Source organism: Trachinotus anak, unplaced genomic scaffold, assembly GCF_046630095.1.
Source record: "Trachinotus anak isolate AG129_WGS33_773 ecotype Australia unplaced genomic scaffold, CSIRO_AGI_Tana_v1 ptg000004l, whole genome shotgun sequence".
In the NCBI taxonomy this organism is placed as follows: domain Eukaryota; kingdom Metazoa; phylum Chordata; class Actinopteri; order Carangiformes; family Carangidae; genus Trachinotus; species Trachinotus anak.
Window position 1 is genome coordinate 14,354,626 of NW_027273855.1, and position 19,639 is coordinate 14,374,264.

Consider the following 19,639-nt stretch of genomic DNA (forward strand, 5'->3'; position numbering starts at 1 on the left):
CTCTGTGCTTCAGCTTAGTACAACACCAAAAAATCGAAACTTCCCATACATTTACACATCAACTTCTACATGCTTCTTGTAACTGTAAGCCTCTTACCCTCAGGCTGGCGATAGGGATGGTAAATGTGGATGTCCATAGGTCGATGCAGGGTGCTGATCAGTGTGGTTTTGTTTGTACCAAGAGTCTTGTGAGCTCTGTTAATGGATTTTGTCTCCCAGTCGGTCCAGTAGATGTATTCCTCAAACAGAGTCATGGCAAAGATGTGGGGGATGTCATTGCTCAGAACTGTGAAGCCACAGACAAATAACAAATCAATCACATTGTTTATGAGAAAATAACTAAATCATTCAGACTGAAGAGTTCATGTCTTTCTAAGACTTTTTTTGCTTTTTTGGTTATTATTTTGTTTAGCTTAAAAATGCATTCTTACTTGAAATGAAATGTGTGTATAAGATACAATAGCTAGTGTCTAATCAAATAAATATGAGAAACAGATAAATATAATACATGTCGCAAATTTCATGATATTCTACAAATTCAGTGATCATATGTAGTGATTTTAGCAATCAGTCATTTTTTAATTCTTGCCACTGGGATGTATCCCAAAGAGTAACTGCTGGTAAACTCTTTCACTTTTAATGTAAAACCGGAGCAGGGTGGGGTGTACAGCTACAGTGGCTCCACTATACCCGTGTGTTATGCAATGGGCTCTACGCTTCATTAGGCTTTACACTCTAATTGTACTTTTTCTGCTCCCATATTCTTGTCGTATCATGTGTTTGCTCTCAGTGTTTGAGGCTGACGCATTATGGAGATACACCATTATTTTCTGTTGTAAAACACAGCAATCCAAACACGTCACACATGCATGGATAGGCACATACAGGAAGAAACACATGAAGCGCGCACACACACACACGCACACACACACACACACACACACACACACACACGCACAAATATACACACACATTCACACACACGTGGCAGGTTCAAAACACCTTGTCATCAAGCGACCATGATCCCAGCATTGATTTTAGAAAAACCATGTGCTTTAAACAATTAAAATCTTTTTATCTTGTGATAGGATTGGTTTTACAACATAAGGGCGAACTGAGATATTAGTCAGATTAGTATGAAGCGCCCTTTGGCCAATCCTTATCTGAATTCAAACAGGCCAAATCTTGTTCTGCAAACACACACAAGGCCACACTGGTGTGTGTGTATAAGGAGGGGTGCATAACTCACTGGACATACTAACACCAACAAGCTAATACAAGACTATGTGACCTTCTGTTATGAATTGCCTTTGTAATTTGATATAAATATTAGTTTTCATCCAACATCCTTCCATCAGCAGTGGTTTTCTTGACCAAACGCCTTATTAAATGAAAGTCAGCATGCTCAAAACTTATAGATAGCACAATGCTCTTGCACAAGTGATTTCTGTAGATACAATCCCATACACCCACAGTTTTACATTATGTGCATTCTTCCTCCTAGGAATGATGGGATGCCATAGCTGCGTTGTGTGTTAGGCAGAGCTTAGTGAATGTGAGAAATTTTAATACAGATGCCCGCTGAGCTCCAGAATTCCTCTGCACACCCAGTTTTCTGACAATGTCAACTATTGTAGAGAGTGTGCTAAACAACTGAGTGCTATGCAGACGTCATACATGCTAGAGGCCTCACTAATGAGGACAATCTCCCCTATTCAGTGTTTCTGTCTGCTGGGCCTGTGCAGGACTCTATCTGAGCTGCCTGCTTATGCTTGGTGTATTTTATTTGACAAGAGGAAACTCATTCAGACATGTTTCTGCACTTTCTCGTTCCACTACTTGTCATATCTGACTTTACAACATTAGTTTGATCATCATCACTTTAAATTTAAGAAAGAAAAACCCCTGAGAATATTTCTACATGTGAATACATAGGCTAATGCATGCACCTGGAGTCTCACACCGTCAGCTATGAGTCAGAACATTGTAACCTGTCAGTAATGTTGCTCCAAGTGTGTAAAAGCAATAAGAAAAACCTATTTCTAAGTCTGAGTGTGTACTGGTACATTACCTGTGTGTCTACTGGTGCCATCCAGGCTGGCGAACTCAATGTAGTCCTCCCTGGCATCAGCCCAGTATATTCGATCATTGATGAAGTCCAGAGTTAGTCCATTGGGCCATGTGATCTTATCCTTTACGATCACACTTCTGTTGGTGCCGTCCATCCCAATTCTCCCAATGTGAGGGTTGTCACCCCAGTCAGACCAGTACAAGTAACTGAAGAGCAGGGTATAGAGACAATTGTTACAATTACAGTTATTCTTTGAAAACTTAATGAAATTTATTTTAAATTCCAAACGTATATTAGAGGTTACCAGTAAAAATAAAATTAACAAATGAGCTTAGTTTCAGGTGAGTTGTGTTTCTCACCCATAGCGTACGTCCACAGCCACAGCACGAGGTTCCCTAAGGCCGCTGTTGACCAGCACAGCCCGGTAGGCTCCATTGAGTTTTGACACCTCAATGGTGTCCCGGCCTTTGTCACACCAGTACAAGTTTCCACCAACCCAGTCCACTGCCAAGCCATCTGGGTTACTCAGGGAGGTCCGGTGTAATACCTGCAAGGTCAGTGGGTCACAGGATTGAATGATGATTGAGTTTCCATATACTTACACAATTTTCATAAAAATAAGTAAATATTATAGTTAATGTGTTGGCTGTACTGATTAGCCAGTGGGCTTCAGTATCAATATAGCTCAGACTTCCCATCAGATAAAACTGCATTTGATTTCCCCACTGACCTCCATGCTGCTGCCATTCATACGCATGCGTCGGATCATGCTGCCCTGAGTGGTCACATCTGTCCAGTAGATCATCTGCTCTGCATAGTGGAAGTCCAGCGCCACTGCATTATTCAGTCCCTGAAACAAAGGAAGGTACAGCATGATCAGGTGCATGGAGGAACTTCACCTTGTTGTGTTTCAGTAATTTAAACTGAGAGCCAAAGACGCTCACCTGCTTTATAAGAGTGTAGTTGGAACCATCCAGGTTGAGTTTCCTCAGGTAGTACCGGTTAGCAAAGATCAAATAGGGCTCCTCTTCTACATACAAATACCAAATAGAAAACTTATGCGTCAGTAATGAATTGTCTTTGAGCAACTCGCAATATGCAAAATATGCACGTTGCATGCCTTACCCGATGTGGACTTGCAGATGGTGGGGTCATTGGGGCTGAGTTCAAAGCCATCCACGCAGAGACAGTGGAAGCTGCCATGTGTGTTGATGCAACGCTGAGAACAGGGGTAGGTGGTTGTACACTCGTCTATATCTACACACGTTTTCCCATCTCGCTTCAGCTGGAAACCAGGATGACACCGGCACTGAAGAGGAACGAGAGCACAGGACATGAGTCAAAATCTTACAGCCTACGGTTCTGGCACTTCTCACTTTCAGTCTGGAGCAATTACAAGGGCCAGTCAACCTAACAGATGAGTCTTTTTCTTTTGTTACCAAAAGCCTCATTTTCTCCCAATTCCTATGTAAAGTGGTACCGATATCTCAACATTGACGTGAGCTTCATAAATAGCTACAAATCTCACTTGCTACAGAGAGCATTAGTAAATGATAAGCTGACATCCAATGTGTTGGTAAAATAACAGGAAATGAACTTTTCATAAGCACATCTGTGTTTTGAAAGCACTCCAACGCATACTCTCCCACTTCCAAATTCTACTCCCTCACATTTATGTGGGATTTTGCAGGATACTAAGCCAGTCTCTGCACAAAGGAAGTCACATACCAGGGCATATCTCTGAAGTTATATGCAATAGTATCTATGAACTCAAATACTTACTCAATCTGCAACAGCTTCACCACACCCCCACCACCATAAATATAATGTCCGTGCGTCCAAATTGTTCCTTATCATTTTTTTAATAAATTTTTGTCCACAGAGAGTTCACACAGAGTTCAAGGTGTTCTAAGACTGGCCTCCTACTTCCATGAAAGAGAGTCAAAACATGTTTTTGTCTTACATACCTGCATGCCTGAAGTGAGTGGTTCACAACTTTTTTTTTCTTTTTTTTTTTACTTCAGGTCCTCACTTACTCCCCATTAAAAGCATGCACCCCATTTGTCTGTGAGGTAACTGTGTCCCTATTATGAGCATAATTTCTTGGCCTATTAAAATTTGCTTTAATTGGGCTTTGACTGAAAGCATTTGTTAAAAAAAAAAAAAAAAAGCTTTAAACAACCAATTAGGTGGCTTACCTTGAAGCCAATCTTGAGGTCATCACAGAGCTGCGAGCAGCCACTCAGCTTACTGTTGAGACACTCGTTGATGAAGCAGTTGAGTTCATCAGAGCCATCACGACAGTCATCATTGCGGTCACACAGCAATGTCTCATTCAAACACTCCCCATTACGGCACATGAAGGCTGACTCATTACAGGTCCTCTCTGAAATCATACACAAACGGCCTGTTACGTTAGTGTCAAGTTGAAAAAGGGTGCAGTTACAGCCTGTCTGAACATAAATTACTCATATCATGTCTAATACTTCATTTTTTTGGTAGAGAAGTTATAAAGAGATTAAAAAAAAAAAAAAAAAAAAGGTAACCCCTACCTGAGTCAGTGCAGCGCGGGTTCTTGGGAGCTTCATCTGAACGATCCTGACAGTCAAACTCTCCGTCACACTCCCATTTCTTCTGGTTGAGGCAGCGACCGTTGGCACAGCGGAACTCATCCGGACCACATGTTGGATATTCTACACCAGAACAAGAGGATGTTCAATATTAACTTGAACCTTACTTGGTTGAACAACAAATACAATCACCAATCACATTCTCTCACAAACTGTTCTGCAATTCTGTGCAGTCTTCCTCTATCTGTCCTCCAGGACACAAAAATCACAGACACTCACCACATTCTAGGGATTCATCTGAACCATCAGAACAGTCGATGTCATGATCGCACACAAAGTGCTTGGGGATACACTGTCTGTTCTGGCACATGAACTCATTCTCTGCATCGCAGGTGTTGTTGGTGTACACTGGAGGCAGAAAGGAACTCACTGTTAATGGGCATGGAACTTAGTTGGAGTGTTTTTGCACAATTTTCTTCAATCACAAGAAAAAGCGGACAAGATTTTTCCAAGGGGGCATTTTGTAATTGTCCCACTCACTACAGCCAGCCTTGACACTCTCATCAGCTCCATCAGGACAGTCCTTGTCTCCATCACACTTCCAGCGTTGAGGCACACACATGTGAGAGCCGGGACACTGGAAAGCCTCAGGACTGCAGGTCTTGGATTCTGTGACATTATGGTAAAGTTACTAAATCAGGAAGTCTTAAGCATACACTCCAATGCCCTTGCTGGGTATGGGAGAAAGTACCTTTACATTAGTGAGCGTAAGTAATATGTCACTTACTGCATTTCTGGTCCTCATCAGAACCATCACCACAGTCATCAGAGCCATCACACACCCAGTGGCTGGAAATACAGCGGTGGTTCCCACATTCAAACTGGGTGGATGTACAAAATTTGTCTGCAAAGGAAAGCAGAGACAGAGAGAGAGAGACAGAGAGAGACAGAGAGAGAAAGAGAGAGAGAGAGAGAGAGATTATTTAATTTACCCTAACCGTAAATCATGTTTTTCCATGTGCAGCAGGAAGCCTAAAGAAAACAGTCTGGTTTTCCTGGCATGCTTTGTGTTTTCAAGAAACATCTGGGTATTTGAGGACAATTTTGTAGAAGACTGACCACAGTGTGTCTCATCAGCTCCGTTCTCACAGTCATTCTCCTTATCACATGTCCAGCTCATAGGAATACAGCGGCCGCTGGGACAAGCAAAGAAGTTGACTGGACATTTAAGCTTCCTTTTATCTGCAACACAACAGAAAAAAAAACATAATATAAAATCTCTGTCAATTTAAGAAAAGTTGAAAACATTTAGAGGGGAAACAAAGCATGCAACCTGGGCAGTTTCTCTCATCGGAAAAGTCTCCACAGTCGTTGGTGCCGTCACACACCCATGAGGACAGATAGCACAGAGTGGTTTTCTCACAGTTCTGGAAGGACGCTCCTTTCACTCCCAGGCGGAAGAAACGGGAGCAGTCTGTGGGCTCTGAGAAACATGGACAAAGCCTTTAAAAACAGCCTTATATAATAAATGCCTTAAAAGAAATCTTGAAATGAAACCATGTAGACCTCATTCTTTTTAACTCATTGTGGAGAACCTGGTGAATAAGGAGGGACAGGAAATACTGCTGAAGTGGAATTGTCTTAGATTACTTACGGCAGTTCATTTCATCACTAGCATCTTCGCAGTTGACCACCTGGTCACAGCGGCTGTGGTTGGAGATGCAGCTTCCATCTTTGCACTGGAACTCTCCTACTTTGCACAGGGTCACTGCAGGAAGCACAGCAGTTTTTAAATTGACAAATGGCGAGCGAATACACCCTCAAAAGCAAATACAACCACCTCATTCAGTCAACTTTATAATGACATTATGTACCTGTCAAAGCATTTCATTAGGCTAATGAAACCACTCTATAGCTTCTCTCTGACGAGTCACTTAAATGTGCAGATCAGCAAAAACATTGCAGTGTTGTAGGTGCAGAACAGTTTAAATTTAAATAGTTGACCTTTAATAGGCAACTAACATGGTTTCTTTTTGTGCACCTAACTAATGATTTTTCAGTTAGTTGCGCCTACAAAATGGATATGAATTACTTACTGTTGCAGGGCAGTTCATCTGAATGGTCACCACAGTCATCCGTGCCATCACACCAGAACTGATGGCCAATACAGCGGCCATTCATGCAGCGTCGATAGCCTTTCTTACAAATTCGATTGGCTGTGGGGGAAGAGCAGTTGATAAGAGTTAGTGCAGAGTCCTTTTTTGCATATTTTACATATAGCCTCCTGTACATGTCTTTCCCTGGTCACATATTAGCATATTAGCCCATGCTCTCCACGTGATCCAATCATTTATTGTATTTGTGTTCTAACAATCAGCAAATTTCCTGCAAATTACAAAATATAAATAATAATATAAACCTGTGAGCTCATTGCTCTCTAACAAATAGCTCCTAAAAAAACTCACCACAATAGGACTGTTTCTCATCAGACTTGTCCTTGCAGTGGGTCATGCCGTCACATGTCAGGCTGTAGTTGATACAGTCACCGTTTCCACACTCAAAGTCATCCACACTTCCACAAGACACATTCAGCGCTGGTGAGGTAGAAACATTTGATTCAAAAGACAATCAAGCTCTTAATGAAGAGGAGCCTTTGTATAATGTGATCCTTAAATAATTGAAGACTTTCTCTATCTCTGTCTTACAAGAGCAGGTGTTGTCCTCCAGAAGTTGTCTGTCTCCACGGCAACTGCAGTTGACCCGTCCGTCAGATGTGGGCAGGCACAGGTCTTGGCAACCTCCGTTATTTGTTCGGCAAGGAGAAAACTCACCTGAGGAAGGTTTAACACAAGGTGTCAAGGGCACATTTCTCTCTGCATGTCAAATGACTGACAAAAAGCCCAGTTTCATCTGTGTAATGTATCTAATCATATGAAGTCACTTTACTGACACACAAAGAAAATGTTATGTCAACGATTTAGCTTGACCTTGTTTACAGTCTGCAGAATTTGCCCTCCCTGATGAGCAAGGTAAGACTGCAGCCATGCTGGTTGCTCTCTGAGGCTAAACGCTTACATCAACATGGGAACATGCTCACAATGGTAAGAAGCAGTTATAATGTACATCACATTCACCATCTTAGTTTAGTGTGTTTGCATGCCAACATTTTCTAATTAGCAATAAACACAAAGCACAGCTGCAGTTAATAGATATGTTATTAATTCTGCATGTATTTGGTGAAAAACAAAATACAGGACAAATTAAAATTTTGACATGATGATGGCACTGGGGAGAAAGTCAGGAGAACACCAAAGTGATTACAATTTATGCTGATGGGGTCATGTCTAACAGATTTCATGGCAATCTATTCTATCTATTTCAGTCTGGAGCAAAGTGGCGGACGGGCAAACTAACTGACAGACCAACGTGGCGGTCACTAAAGCCAAAAAATGCAACAAACATGGTGAATCAAGCCTTTATTACACCAGCGACACTAGCAGCAACCTATACAAACTGTACAATGGCTGCAGTGAATGATACTCACAGCTGTTGGTGTCATTAGCCACGGCAACGATTCCCATTGGCTGCTGAGGGATGTCAGCGCGCAGCACTTTCATGTCTCCTCCTGTGTACTTGTCAGCTCTAAGGACGGCCCTCCTCACCCAGTCAGTCCAGAAGATGTAGTCTCCATACACAGCCAGGCCAAACGGATGGACAGGTTCATTCTTCAACAAGACCTGAAGAAGAACATTGCAGGCATAAATTCACTGAACAACCCCTTTATGGGATTTTCTTTTAATAGTCAAAAGAAAAAAATCAAAGGGATGTCTCACATAACGGTTGCTTCCATCATATTCACAACGTTCAATCTTGTCCAAGGTGGCGTCAGAGAAGTACAGTTTCTCAGCACGGTGATCTATGGCCAGGCCATTGGGAGTTTTAATGTCACTGCCGATGATCACAAGCACATTGGCTCCATTCAGAGAAGCTCTCATGATGCTGGGAGACTGCTCGTTCCAGTTGGTCCAGAACATGAGGCTACAGTGGGAACAAAGACAGGACAAGCATTATGATGTGCAGTGGGAGCTTCCAAAATGTCTCGGTATAAAAGTTACGGTTGAGTGAACTAAAATAAATCTGCTGTTGAAAAGGAAAAAAGAAAGAAACACCACTGGAACTGGGCCCTGAGCGCAGAACACCGAGCTTCAATATTAATGACTCACTCCTGACACTCGTCCAGCACAAAGGCTCTGGGGTGGTCCTCTCCAGACATAGAGACCACAGTGTTGCGGTTATAGGCCACTGAGCGGCTCTGGTCCACGGTGTGGCGAGTGATGGTAGAGGTTGTGTAACTGGTCCAGTACAATGTATCCCAACCGCGGTGGTACGCCAAGCCCTCAACTGACCCAACATCTGTGAAACAGAGAAGGAAGAAGTTGGCCCTTGTAAATATTTTGGACCCTTGATAGTTTTTCTGCCTGTGGTTCTTTTGTTTCTGTGCAGCCAAAGCTTTCAGAAGCATAAGGTTTGAGAAGACCAAACTCTTTATTTCACTATAATAAATATCACCTCTCAGGGGTGTCCGTAGGAGCTTTAATAAGGACCTTCACAGAGAATTCAACAAATCATTAATCACTGTCATAGGTGTAACAAGTTGCCCCCATGGTTAACTCTGTGAGGCATTATTAAAGAGGCAGCGGTAAATGCTTTTAAGGTTTTCCCCATCTTCCCACATCAATTCATGAATGGTAAAATGCTGCAAGGAAGACGCTGAAGGTTAACAAAAAAAAAGTTAAAAAAGAAAAGAGTAAAATTGAAGCGGTACCACACAGATCCAAGTATTTACCACGCCTGCTGTTCCTGGAGAGAGTTTAAGGAGTCTGTATCATCCTGTCATTTCATGGCTGGCTGCCTGCACATACAAATACAGCTCCCTGTGGACACACTCATTCATGGTGACTCCTTGTTCTGGGAAGAAAATTGCAACTAGAACAGCTTGAGACACTTTAGGGACACAGGCCAGGGTGAAGAAGTCAACCGTGAATGGCAAAGATAAAGCAGCTGCTGCTCTCGATATCCATCGTCCTTTCATCCTGCGACCCCGACTCACAGTACATTAAGTAGGGGTACTATTTTTATCTGTGCTGCCCACATGACACACAACATCATGGAAAAGGACACTGTATTACAGTCTTACATGTTCCAAGGTCTGCATCCATATGTTTTTAGTCACACTAGCAACCACCTTTATGACCACTTACACCCAACAATAAAAACCTGAACACTCCACACAACTGTTTGTTCTTGGCTGAAAGTCAATAACTGCCTTTAAGAGATGTTTCAGATGAATGACAAAGTGCTATAATCAACCTTAATACAGGACAATTTTAAGGCTGAATATGCTGTTAACCAAGCGAAATAGAAGTTTGGGAACGAACACAGAGTCATGCAAACAAAGCCGCTTGTGTCTTTTTTTTTTTCCATCCCGATTCAGGTTGCAGAAAACACAAATGAGAAAAAGGTGTGCATGAGCTGGGATTAAAGGAAGATCACATGCTGAACAGGAATGAGTGGATTTCGTTCAAGCCAGTATTATGTAATGAGGAGCAAGACAATCTCCCCTCCCCTTGCGTGGATCAGCTAAATCCCTGGTAACTGTGCAAACAATGGAGCAAAGCTGTTGGGAAGACCACTGCCACTCAGAAACAGAGCCTCTCTGACGATCACCGGAGTAGTACTGTAATCCAAGTGACACAGGAAAATTTTGTTACTGTTTATTTTGATCACTACTTGTTTATTTTTTTCGCTCAATGATCGAATGTCCTGTTAATTGCGCAGTAATTCTTCTGCTGGTGGAGTCTACAGCTTACAAGTCTCTGAAGAGCTTCTAGATGGACGGTATACCTCCTACCACGGTGACCACTTAGCATCAAGTAGCATTGACTGTTTTTAAAGTGGAATGTCTGTTAGCAGATACTGGGATGAATTTGTCCACCGTTGCCTGCTTTCAAGAAATCAATACAGCCATAGAGTACCTGCTGCACTGACATCTCTCCAATTTTGACCCAAACTGCTCCTCCTTGGATTACACAGGAGATGCTGAGACAGCCAAGGAAAAGCCAGCCTGCTCTTTAAGGTCATGTTTTTATTGTTTTCTGAGTAAAACTGGATAACAACACATGTTTCGAATTGTTCTGAGACCACTTCTTGATTTTTTTTCAGAAAAGGTGGGTGCCATATCTAACCATCTTTAAGCCATTTGCATTTCTTCAAAAAGCTGGAAATCAGTGACAGACAAATCTTTAGAGGGATTCAGCCAGACAGCGACAGGAGCACGTGCGACTCATAAGGCAGTAGACTTAACCATTCAACCATCTCTGGGCACTTGAGAAATGAGCTTTGACCAAATAATGATGGACAGTATATTTTTGCAGGTCACATTTACAGCTCACACAAACTAAAAATAAGCTGCAGTGTTCTGTTTTCCAGTGGGAGCACTGACTAGTAATGTCAATGAAGAGGTCAACTGACAAGTACGAGATTAACTGCTTAACTAATTGCTCTTGTTATGAGAGTATTGGCTGTCTTAATGGAGTGTGGTCATGCCTGTGACTAACACAATTCATAACATGAACTGGAGTCAACAAATCATCCAGCATCACCCAGACACTTTGTGAACATGCTGCTCTGATGCGTAACATTAACAGGCCATTAGACTAATTACTCACTAGACTTTTATTGCGGATGCATGGAGACTTTGGGGAAGCATGGAAACAGCAGCAGCCTTGACCAAATGAACCAGGAAGATGAAGCCTTGATTAAGGCCGTGGTGCCCATCCTGGATGGGCTAATCCTGGTGACCGGCCTTGTTGGCCAAACCCTCGTCATCACCATCCTTACTGGTAGGAGGAAGAAAGAAAGTCAACCCCCGCATGGTACAGACACCCTGCTGCTGGCTCTGAGTGCTGCTGACCTGCTTCTGCTGCTCTGCCTACCCTTCCACACCTCTGCCATCACCCTGGGATTCTGGCCTTTCGGCAGCTTTCTGTGCAAAGCCATCAGCTTCCTGGGTGTGGCCTGCTCGGCTGCCTCAGTCTTTACCCTGGCAGCTTTGGCTGTGACACGCTACCTCATAGTGGTTCACCCCACCTGGGTATACCGTTCAAGAATGCACAGACGCATAAAGCTGACAGTGGCTCTGCTCTGGGTCCCTGCCTCAGCCTTGGCAGCTCCGCAGTTTGCCTTCCGCACTGTTACCATGTCCAGCTCTGTGTACTGCTTTGCCTTCCTGTCTGACTTCAGCCAGCTGGTCTACAGCATTGCTCTCTTCCTGTTCGGCTTTGCGCTACCACTAGGCATCATTGTACTGATGTATGCCAAGATCTACTGCTTTCTTCAACATGCACGTCTGCTGGGGAACGCTCCCCAGCTTGAACGCTACCAGAGCCAGGTCACTCACACTTCAGCTCTCCTGGTCCTGGTCTTCACTCTCCTGTGGCTGCCCTCCTACGCCCTCATGTTCTCCTTCATTGGAGGAACCATATCAGGCTCACCGGGCTACAATACTATTGCCATCCTGGCCAGACTGTTGGCATCCTCAGTAGCAGTAGTAAACCCTGTACTGTATGGCTTTATGTCTCAGAAGTTCAGACGAGACTTGCTAGAGCTGGGGAGAGAGCGCTGGGCCTGGTGCAGAAGCTGTCTGATTGGCTGTCCTCATATGATGAGCAGGGACATGGTACAGCCCTTTGAGCTGGACACAACCTCAGAGAGAGGCCAAAACTGAGTCTTTGGCCATTATTTACTTGATGCTGGAATTAGAGCTACTTAACATGGACGAAAGCGACATTTTGACATTAAAAAGAATTTATATTTATATTTATATATCACGACATGGAAATGTATGCAAGATTACATGTGACACTCAAGGTAATGTGAATTTGGCCACCAGAATTAAGTAAAACACTGACGCAACATGAGGATATAATCGTGTTATTCTAATAAAAGTTGATGTAAGATCATTTTGATTAATTGCAGTCTGATGTGGACTAGTACACTCCTATAACTTCAGATGGATTAACTTACCCTTGTGGAATAAATTCTGTAGTCAGTTGATGAAAAAATAATGTGGAGAAACTAGCCATGATTCTTACAATCTGTTCAAAACCTCGATCTCAAGGCAACATCAATAAACACACTAACCCTAAGAATCTTTCTTGTTTTCCTGTCCTTCCTGTTAAATAATTTATGTTTTGAATATTGCTTGTTAAGAACAGCTTTGGTCCAAGGCTTTTAAATGTAATGTTTTTCTGGATGGAGAACCTACTCTTGAATCATTTAAAAAGAGTGTGATTCAAAAGACACTTCAGTGTTGAAACAAGCAAAAAGCACAGCCTGTGTGTGTGTGTGTGTGAGTGTGTGTGTGAGTGTGTGTGTGTGTGAGAGAGAGAGAGAGAGAGAGAGAGAGAGAGTGCAAGTGTGTCTTCTTCAAGCAGCAGCCCTAAATGATGTCAGTCTTCTCTAGTTGAGAAGCTGCAGCTGTGTGTACGTTACAGTGGATCCTCCTGGGTGCTTGTGTTGTGAAAATGTGTGATGATGGCTGTTTACAGTGTCGAGGGGACGAGGGGCAACATTCAATTATTAATGGAAAGGATAAAAGAAAGGGTACCAACTAGGCAGCACAGCAGAAATATATGTATTCAGACTGAGTGTAGGGAAAGGTTACATGTAGTAGTGAGTGATGCTTAGTGGAGCTTTGTGGATTTTCTGATGTAAAAAATGAATGTGACTGATGACTCCACACTTACTGTCCACCACAATCTTGCGGTCTGTGCCGTCATCGTTGATCTGCTGGATGTTGCCAAAGTGGATGTCGCTGAAGAAGATGCGGTTGGCTCCCTTCCCTCCACCGCCATGGTAGTCAAAGCTGAGGGCGATGACATTCTTCATGTGATCAGGGTCCTCAAACGGCTTTATTGGCGCGTTGAGGTTCGTTTCATCCGACAGGTGGATGCTCTTCAGAATGGTACGCTCCGAGTACAGCAGGTATCCGTCATAGTCGCGGCAACTGCGGTTGTCCTCTGCCAGCATGCCATGAGCACAGGCGCAGGTGCGCTCCCCATTGCCACGGTAAAGACACAGCTGTTCACAGTCGCCGTTTTTGTCTTTGCAGACGTTGGTGCCTGGGGAGAGTGTGACATGTTTATGGGGTGTGTTGTTAAACAAATAATGAGCCTGGTTAAACACAGCATTTCATCGATTCCTGGGGGTGTTTATTAAGTTGGGTGGTAAAAGTTTTTATCATTGTGCGTGTGAGGGCTTGTTTTAATTGACACATGAGGACAAACATGCAGCAGCCCACTGTTCTTGTGAGGACATTTACACTTTTTTAGTGAAAAAGCTGATTTTTAGGGCTCATGGTTTGGGTGTATGTGTATTTGGGTGTTTTGTGTGTTTTCCTACCTTGCTGCCTGGCCCTATTAAAAACCTTGATGTCTTTCAGCTGTACGCCAATACCAGTCCTGAGCTGCACAGCATCTGTAGCATTGTCTTTGCTGCCTCTCTTGATGGAGCCGTTGGCATGAGTCCTAAACAAAAGACAACAAAACTTTGAGCCAACTAACACTACATTACAATATGGAATCTTTCATATGATTCAAAGGCTGTCATCCTTCAAAAAGTATGGGTAGATGATTTAGAACAGCGGACAAAATGGTTCAATAAACAAACAAATCAAATAAACTGACCTGTCACTCCAGTAAATATATTCCTCGAAAACAGACACAGCAAACATATCCATGTTGTTGTTGGCCAGCACCAGCTCCCTGTTCTCTCCAGTCTCTAGGTTGATGCGCTCAATCTTGTCCGTCCTGGCATCGCACCAATACAGAAGACCCTCCTACAGAGACAGAGCAGAAATTAAATAGGGTCAATTATTCAAGTCACAAATGCAGATTAAACATAAAATGCATTTAGGATACTGGTGTGATGATAGATCCTGCAGTAAAAACACTAAGACCACACCATTTTAATGTCCCCTTTTGCTTGTTTGCTACAACATTTAATGTTAACAAATGAATATACACTTTGGGTGAATTTTATATCATATAGTGCAAAGAAAAGAACTTGGCAGCTCTAAAGCTAAATTATAAGTACTTTTAAATATGAAGCCACATGATTAAAAATACATTACATTACATTAATATGGGAAATATTAATGCAGGATAAACATGACTATTGTGAACTACCATTGTGGCTACATTAAATTAATTAAATCAAATATAGGGCATATAATGATTCACTAACATTTTTTAATCTGTTAAATTCATGGATAATTCTCATTGCATAACAGAGCATGATCCAGTATCTGAAAAATCATAGCATCTTTGTTCAAACTAGACATCAAATAAGAAAAATGTGTAAGAGATATGATGTTGGCTTCAGTCCACACCTCGTAGTCGATGGAGATTCCATTTGGCCAACTGATGCTCGCATTGACCAGGACCAACCTTTGGGAGCCATCCAACCGAGAGCGCTCAATACGAGGGTACTGACCCCACTCAGTCCAGAACAGATACCTGCACACAGTGACACACAAGGTGATTTAAAAGCACATGTCAGTGGAAATAAAAAAAAAAACAACTACACACCAAGTGCTTTAACAATATTGCAGAAAGCAGAGTTAAACCGTTCAGAAAGTCTTACCCTTTCACTGGGTGAACAGTGATGGCTCTGGGTTTGTCCAGGCCCTGGGAAATGACTACATAGCGGAAAGAGCCATTCAGCCTGGCCACCTCAATCACATCAAATCCCTGGTCAGTCCAGTAAATGTTTCCTATGAAAGTACAGGGATATAAATCAGCTACGTCATCCTTTATCTATGCTTGTGCAATTATAAAGTATGCACAAGCGTTGGATAGAATTAAAATAGGATTTCAAATCTGCTTTGTCTAGACCTGCTATCCAGTCAACGGTGATGCCCTCCACCCTGCCAATGCCATTGGTGACAACATCTTCTCTCCATGTCTGATCTCTCTTAGCCCTGCTGATGGTGCTCAGGCCCATGTCCACCCAGTAGATGGTGTCATTTTCTGAGAAAGAAAAAAAAAACCTTTTGTGACACTCTATAAATATCCACTTCACTGAGATAATGACAGCTTTAAGATGTTGCTCAAGCACAGCCATCTAGCTGCTAATGTCCCCAAGCATCACTCACCTGCATGGAAGTCGATGCCAACGGCCAGAGAGGTGCCAGACACTGGCACCAGCGCGTCAGATTTGTCTGCTGGGTCGAGTGGAATTCCCCTGATTCCCTCATGAACAGAGTAAAGAAGGAAAGAGCCCATACCTGCTCAGAGAGAAGACAATCACTTTTTGTTTTTCACGACATGCTACATTCCTACTGTATGTGTGAATGTAGCTGTGAAGCAGAGTCTTACCTTCACAGGACTGCTGTCCTGTCTTGAGGCTGTACCCTGCGGTACACATGCAGGCCCTGGTTGCTAGTGAGGTGGGGAGACACAGCTGGGAGCAGTCACCATTGTTGTTACTGCACAGGTTGATACCTGCTACAGGAAAGGAAGAAGATCAGTGAGAAAACTTAGAAATGGTTTTGCAAACACAGAATAAATACATAAATAAGCAGTAACTTTTTTTTCCCAAATCACACAGTTACAAAATTCTTACCTTTCTGCACATCCTCATCATAGATCCTCATGTGCATTATAGGGGAGGTGTTATTTCGCAAAACCTTCCAGTTTCCTCCATCCTTCTTGTCACAGGTTCCTATCTGGTCAGTTCCTTGATCTGCCCACCACAGCTTGTCTCCTACAGTGAGGGAAATTGATTCACATCTTTGTATGTTATCCCCTCGACATGGATGCGCCTTGAATGTAGGCAGAAATATGACGCAACATTAAAACTACTTATGAAAGGACATATTAGTAGTAGTATTAACTTTTTCATCTTACCCATGATGGCCAGTGCAGTGGCCTTGGTAAGTTTGCCCTTAACACCTTCCAGGATCTCCAGTTTCGATCCATCCATCTGACACCGGTTAATGGTGCTGTTTCCTGAGCTGATCCAGTACAGCTGTTCTTTTTCATAGTCAATAGAGAGGCCTGAGTGGAAAGAATGATGATGCAATTATAGATACACATCTCCTGCACTAATATGCTTAATCTGTGTTTTCACCCTGTAGAGTTAAATAGAAATTCAGTATTATTTCACTGTCAAATATTCTGGGAAGAAGGGGGTATATCTGCTCACCTACTGGTCCCTTCTGATTGGTGAAAAGCAAGGTGTGGTTGCTACCATCCATGTTAGCCATGCTTATGTTGTCACCATCAGTCCAGTAAAGCTTCCTGAGGAGGCATAGGAATAATATTAGATGCAGAGAAGAGCTGAAATCTATTTTCTGAAGAAGAACAGTGTTCTACTGAAGACCCATTACAGAACAAGAAACATCAGGAGCATCAAATGAGAAAAAACAAGTGAATCAATGAAGAAGAAGCATTTAGAGACTGACCGCTGTACCACACACACCAAGACCAAAGTATATTCCTCTAAAGAATAAGTTTAAATAAGTACAAGTAATTAAGAAGTAGACTGCGAAAACTGTGCAGTCTATGCAACTAAAGCCAGTAGAAACGTAATTAAGTCTTATTAGGAGAAAAAGAGCATCAGACAGAGCAGTCACATGTTTACAAGTTGCAAGCCTAAATAACTGGGACACTCACCCCAGCAGAGGATGCACCACCAGACAGTGTGGCTTTTCTAATCCCTGGATGACAGCATTCTTGAAAGATCCATCCAGTCTGGCCACATTGATCTGCTTCTTATTGGCATCATAGCTGGTCCAGAAGAGGTTTCTGGACACCCAGTCTACAGCCAGCCCATGGGCATTAGGAAGGTCTGGAGAGTTTCAGAAGCACAAAGGAAGAGGTTAAAGGCTTCCTGAGCATGCAGGGTCCAGAAACTCAGCATTTCTGCACTTTCGGGTACAAAACTGAGCCATTATAAATGTCTAATCTTCTAAGTGAAATAAAAAGAATTAAATCAAAACAGGAGTAACAGATAATCCTGGGACTGTTCCTACCAGCAGACACAACAGTCTCCACCCCTGTGCCGTTGATGAAAGCTCTTTTGATGGTCTGTGTTCGAACATCTGACCAGTAGATGCGATGCTCCACAGCATCATAGTCCACCGCTGTCACATTGTCTATGTCCGGCACAGTGAAGGAGATGATGTAATTGTAGTAGGGGTTGTCAATGTCGACACCTCGGATCTCGATCTGACGAGCATACAGAAGGAACTTGCGGGACTCTGGAGAAGAAAAACAAACACTGAGAGTTAGAAATATTTTGAATCACTTGATATTTAAAAAAATTAAATATTGATATGGTGTTGTATGGTGTACACATGATAATATCGTGATAACAGATGTTAGGCCTTGTGGATCTTTTATCTATCAGATCATCTGGTTGCCTTTTCCTTATCGATTAAGTGTCATTGTTCTTTTTGTATGCATTTGTATAGTTATGGAGACTTCCTCTTGCCACCTGCCTACACTCATATTTTAGTCTAATTCATTTGCCAAAAAAGAGATAAAACACACAATTAACATAATTAAAGATAAATTTGTCTTATAGTATTTATTTTTTTTCAAATTTACTATAGCAAATACGCATGTAGAATCAGTTGGGCAGCTTTTCTAACCTGCTTAACTTTACATATTAGATATAGATTTTCACATGTGCAAGCAGACTGTGAGCAATAAATACTTTAGGATGACTTGAGGAAGAAACGCTATTCTCTATACAGAAACCCCCTTTTCTCCAGTTCAAGTTTATCCCATTTCTACTGTTATAATCCACTGTGATTAAGGATTTAGTTACGTTTAGGCTTCACTATACGAGCAACACAATCAAAAAAAGGTTCAAACTGACCAGTCAGTAACATGTTGTTCTTGTTGAGGCTTGATTACCCCCTGGGAGATGGCAGGTGGAGGTAACTACCTCTCAATCAAGTGTGTATGCAAATGAAACTCAGCTCTGTGGTGAACATGTGTGGAGTTCAGAAAATAAAATAAAAAAACTCAGTTTGGCTGAGACTGCTCAGCTCCCTCCATGTTCACAGAGAATGCATCAGATGCCCTCTAATCCAATTATCCTTACATCTACACTGCTGAGACACGGATTGTTCTGTAGGATGCTAAACAGACACAGACAGAGTGAGAGCAAGTCCTGACATGCACATAAATTTACACAGCTACCCCCTAAAGTCATCCCGAAACCAACTCATAAAATGCCACTGCAATAAATGAAGATTTCAACACTTTCCTTTTTACAGTCTTTTATATACAATGGAATGGAAACGAAAGTGACGAAGGCTGTGTGGCACAAATAGAGCAGATGCAATCTGATGCAAGCTGATGTCACATTTTGGAGAAGACCATCACAGTCCTGAAAGTCATAAGTAAAGACTCACTGCAAACAAAGAGCCTGTCCCCTGTTCCTTGATGACATGAAATATGTATCACTGCATTGTGTGTATATTCTCAATAAGATGGGTTTTTAAGGTAAGCGAACAATGTCTATAGGTGTGTGTGTGCTTGTGTATTTGTAAGCAACAGTATCTGTCCTTACCTTTGCAGGTGCGTTTGTCAGGCTGCAGCTTCATGAGGTGAGGGCAGGCACAGGAGAAGGTCTGGTTGAAGTTGATGAGACAGAGGTGGGAGCAAGGGCTTTTCCCATCACTGGTGGCACATGGGTTGGGAGCTAAAAGGGAGAGAAGAGGAAGACACACAAAAAGGCAGAGGAGATGTGGTGTATGAAAGAGAGGAGGCATTTCCTTAGAGGCTGCAGTGAGTATGATGTTTTCAAAAATTCAAATCGCATTTACGTAACCTGCACATTCTAGTATCAGACTAAGCCAATAGTTTTAATGTGAGCTGCAGTTTCCATAGTGTCACAGTCAGGAGGTATTTTCTCATTTTCC

The 19,639-nt window shown here is 42.5% G+C and overlaps 2 protein-coding genes across 4 annotated transcripts in view; one reads left to right on the top strand and one right to left on the bottom strand.

The window, feature by feature from the left end:
* Window positions 1–19,639, bottom strand: part of lrp1ab (low density lipoprotein receptor-related protein 1Ab) — an 85,834-nt gene that overhangs the window by 12,321 nt on the left and 53,874 nt on the right. For 2 of the 3 annotated variants that reach the window (XM_071476238.1, XM_071476237.1), the window contains exons 28-61: window positions 19,288–19,419; window positions 17,738–17,965; window positions 17,379–17,553; window positions 16,909–17,003; window positions 16,611–16,760; window positions 16,327–16,467; window positions 16,080–16,205; window positions 15,857–15,988; window positions 15,597–15,731; window positions 15,346–15,475; window positions 15,092–15,218; window positions 14,388–14,539; window positions 14,104–14,228; window positions 13,449–13,823; window positions 8,865–9,054; window positions 8,475–8,679; window positions 8,186–8,378; window positions 7,347–7,472; window positions 7,107–7,235; window positions 6,738–6,857; window positions 6,296–6,409; window positions 5,975–6,124; window positions 5,761–5,883; window positions 5,429–5,545; window positions 5,182–5,310; window positions 4,921–5,049; window positions 4,624–4,764; window positions 4,270–4,457; window positions 3,197–3,380; window positions 3,016–3,101; window positions 2,802–2,921; window positions 2,431–2,618; window positions 2,072–2,277; window positions 98–286 (exon numbers count right to left, since the gene is read on the bottom strand). In XM_071476238.1, the coding sequence (XP_071332339.1) occupies window positions 98–286; window positions 2,072–2,277; window positions 2,431–2,618; window positions 2,802–2,921; window positions 3,016–3,101; window positions 3,197–3,380; window positions 4,270–4,457; window positions 4,624–4,764; window positions 4,921–5,049; window positions 5,182–5,310; window positions 5,429–5,545; window positions 5,761–5,883; window positions 5,975–6,124; window positions 6,296–6,409; window positions 6,738–6,857; window positions 7,107–7,235; window positions 7,347–7,472; window positions 8,186–8,378; window positions 8,475–8,679; window positions 8,865–9,054; window positions 13,449–13,823; window positions 14,104–14,228; window positions 14,388–14,539; window positions 15,092–15,218; window positions 15,346–15,475; window positions 15,597–15,731; window positions 15,857–15,988; window positions 16,080–16,205; window positions 16,327–16,467; window positions 16,611–16,760; window positions 16,909–17,003; window positions 17,379–17,553; window positions 17,738–17,965; window positions 19,288–19,419 (5,250 nt within the window). Of the gene's footprint in view, window positions 1–97; window positions 287–2,071; window positions 2,278–2,430; window positions 2,619–2,801; window positions 2,922–3,015; window positions 3,102–3,196; window positions 3,381–4,269; window positions 4,458–4,623; window positions 4,765–4,920; window positions 5,050–5,181; window positions 5,311–5,428; window positions 5,546–5,760; window positions 5,884–5,974; window positions 6,125–6,295; window positions 6,410–6,737; window positions 6,858–7,106; window positions 7,236–7,346; window positions 7,473–8,185; window positions 8,379–8,474; window positions 8,680–8,864; window positions 9,055–13,448; window positions 13,824–14,103; window positions 14,229–14,387; window positions 14,540–15,091; window positions 15,219–15,345; window positions 15,476–15,596; window positions 15,732–15,856; window positions 15,989–16,079; window positions 16,209–16,326; window positions 16,468–16,610; window positions 16,761–16,908; window positions 17,004–17,378; window positions 17,554–17,737; window positions 17,966–19,287; window positions 19,420–19,639 lie in introns of all 3 variants that reach the window. The other variant, XM_071476236.1, reaches the window with a different exon arrangement.
* LOC139620561 (galanin receptor type 1) lies at window positions 9,079–12,848 on the top strand. Its single transcript, XM_071476245.1, has one exon. It carries the CDS (start codon window positions 11,390–11,392, stop codon window positions 12,425–12,427), a length of 1,038 nt encoding a protein of 345 aa, XP_071332346.1. The 5' UTR covers window positions 9,079–11,389; the 3' UTR covers window positions 12,428–12,848.

Bases quoted from the DNA above. Each gene is read 5' to 3' on its own strand.
- LOC139620561 (XM_071476245.1), top strand. From the start codon at position 11,390: ATGGAGACTTTGGGGAAGCATGGAAACAGCAGCAGCCTTGACCAAATG.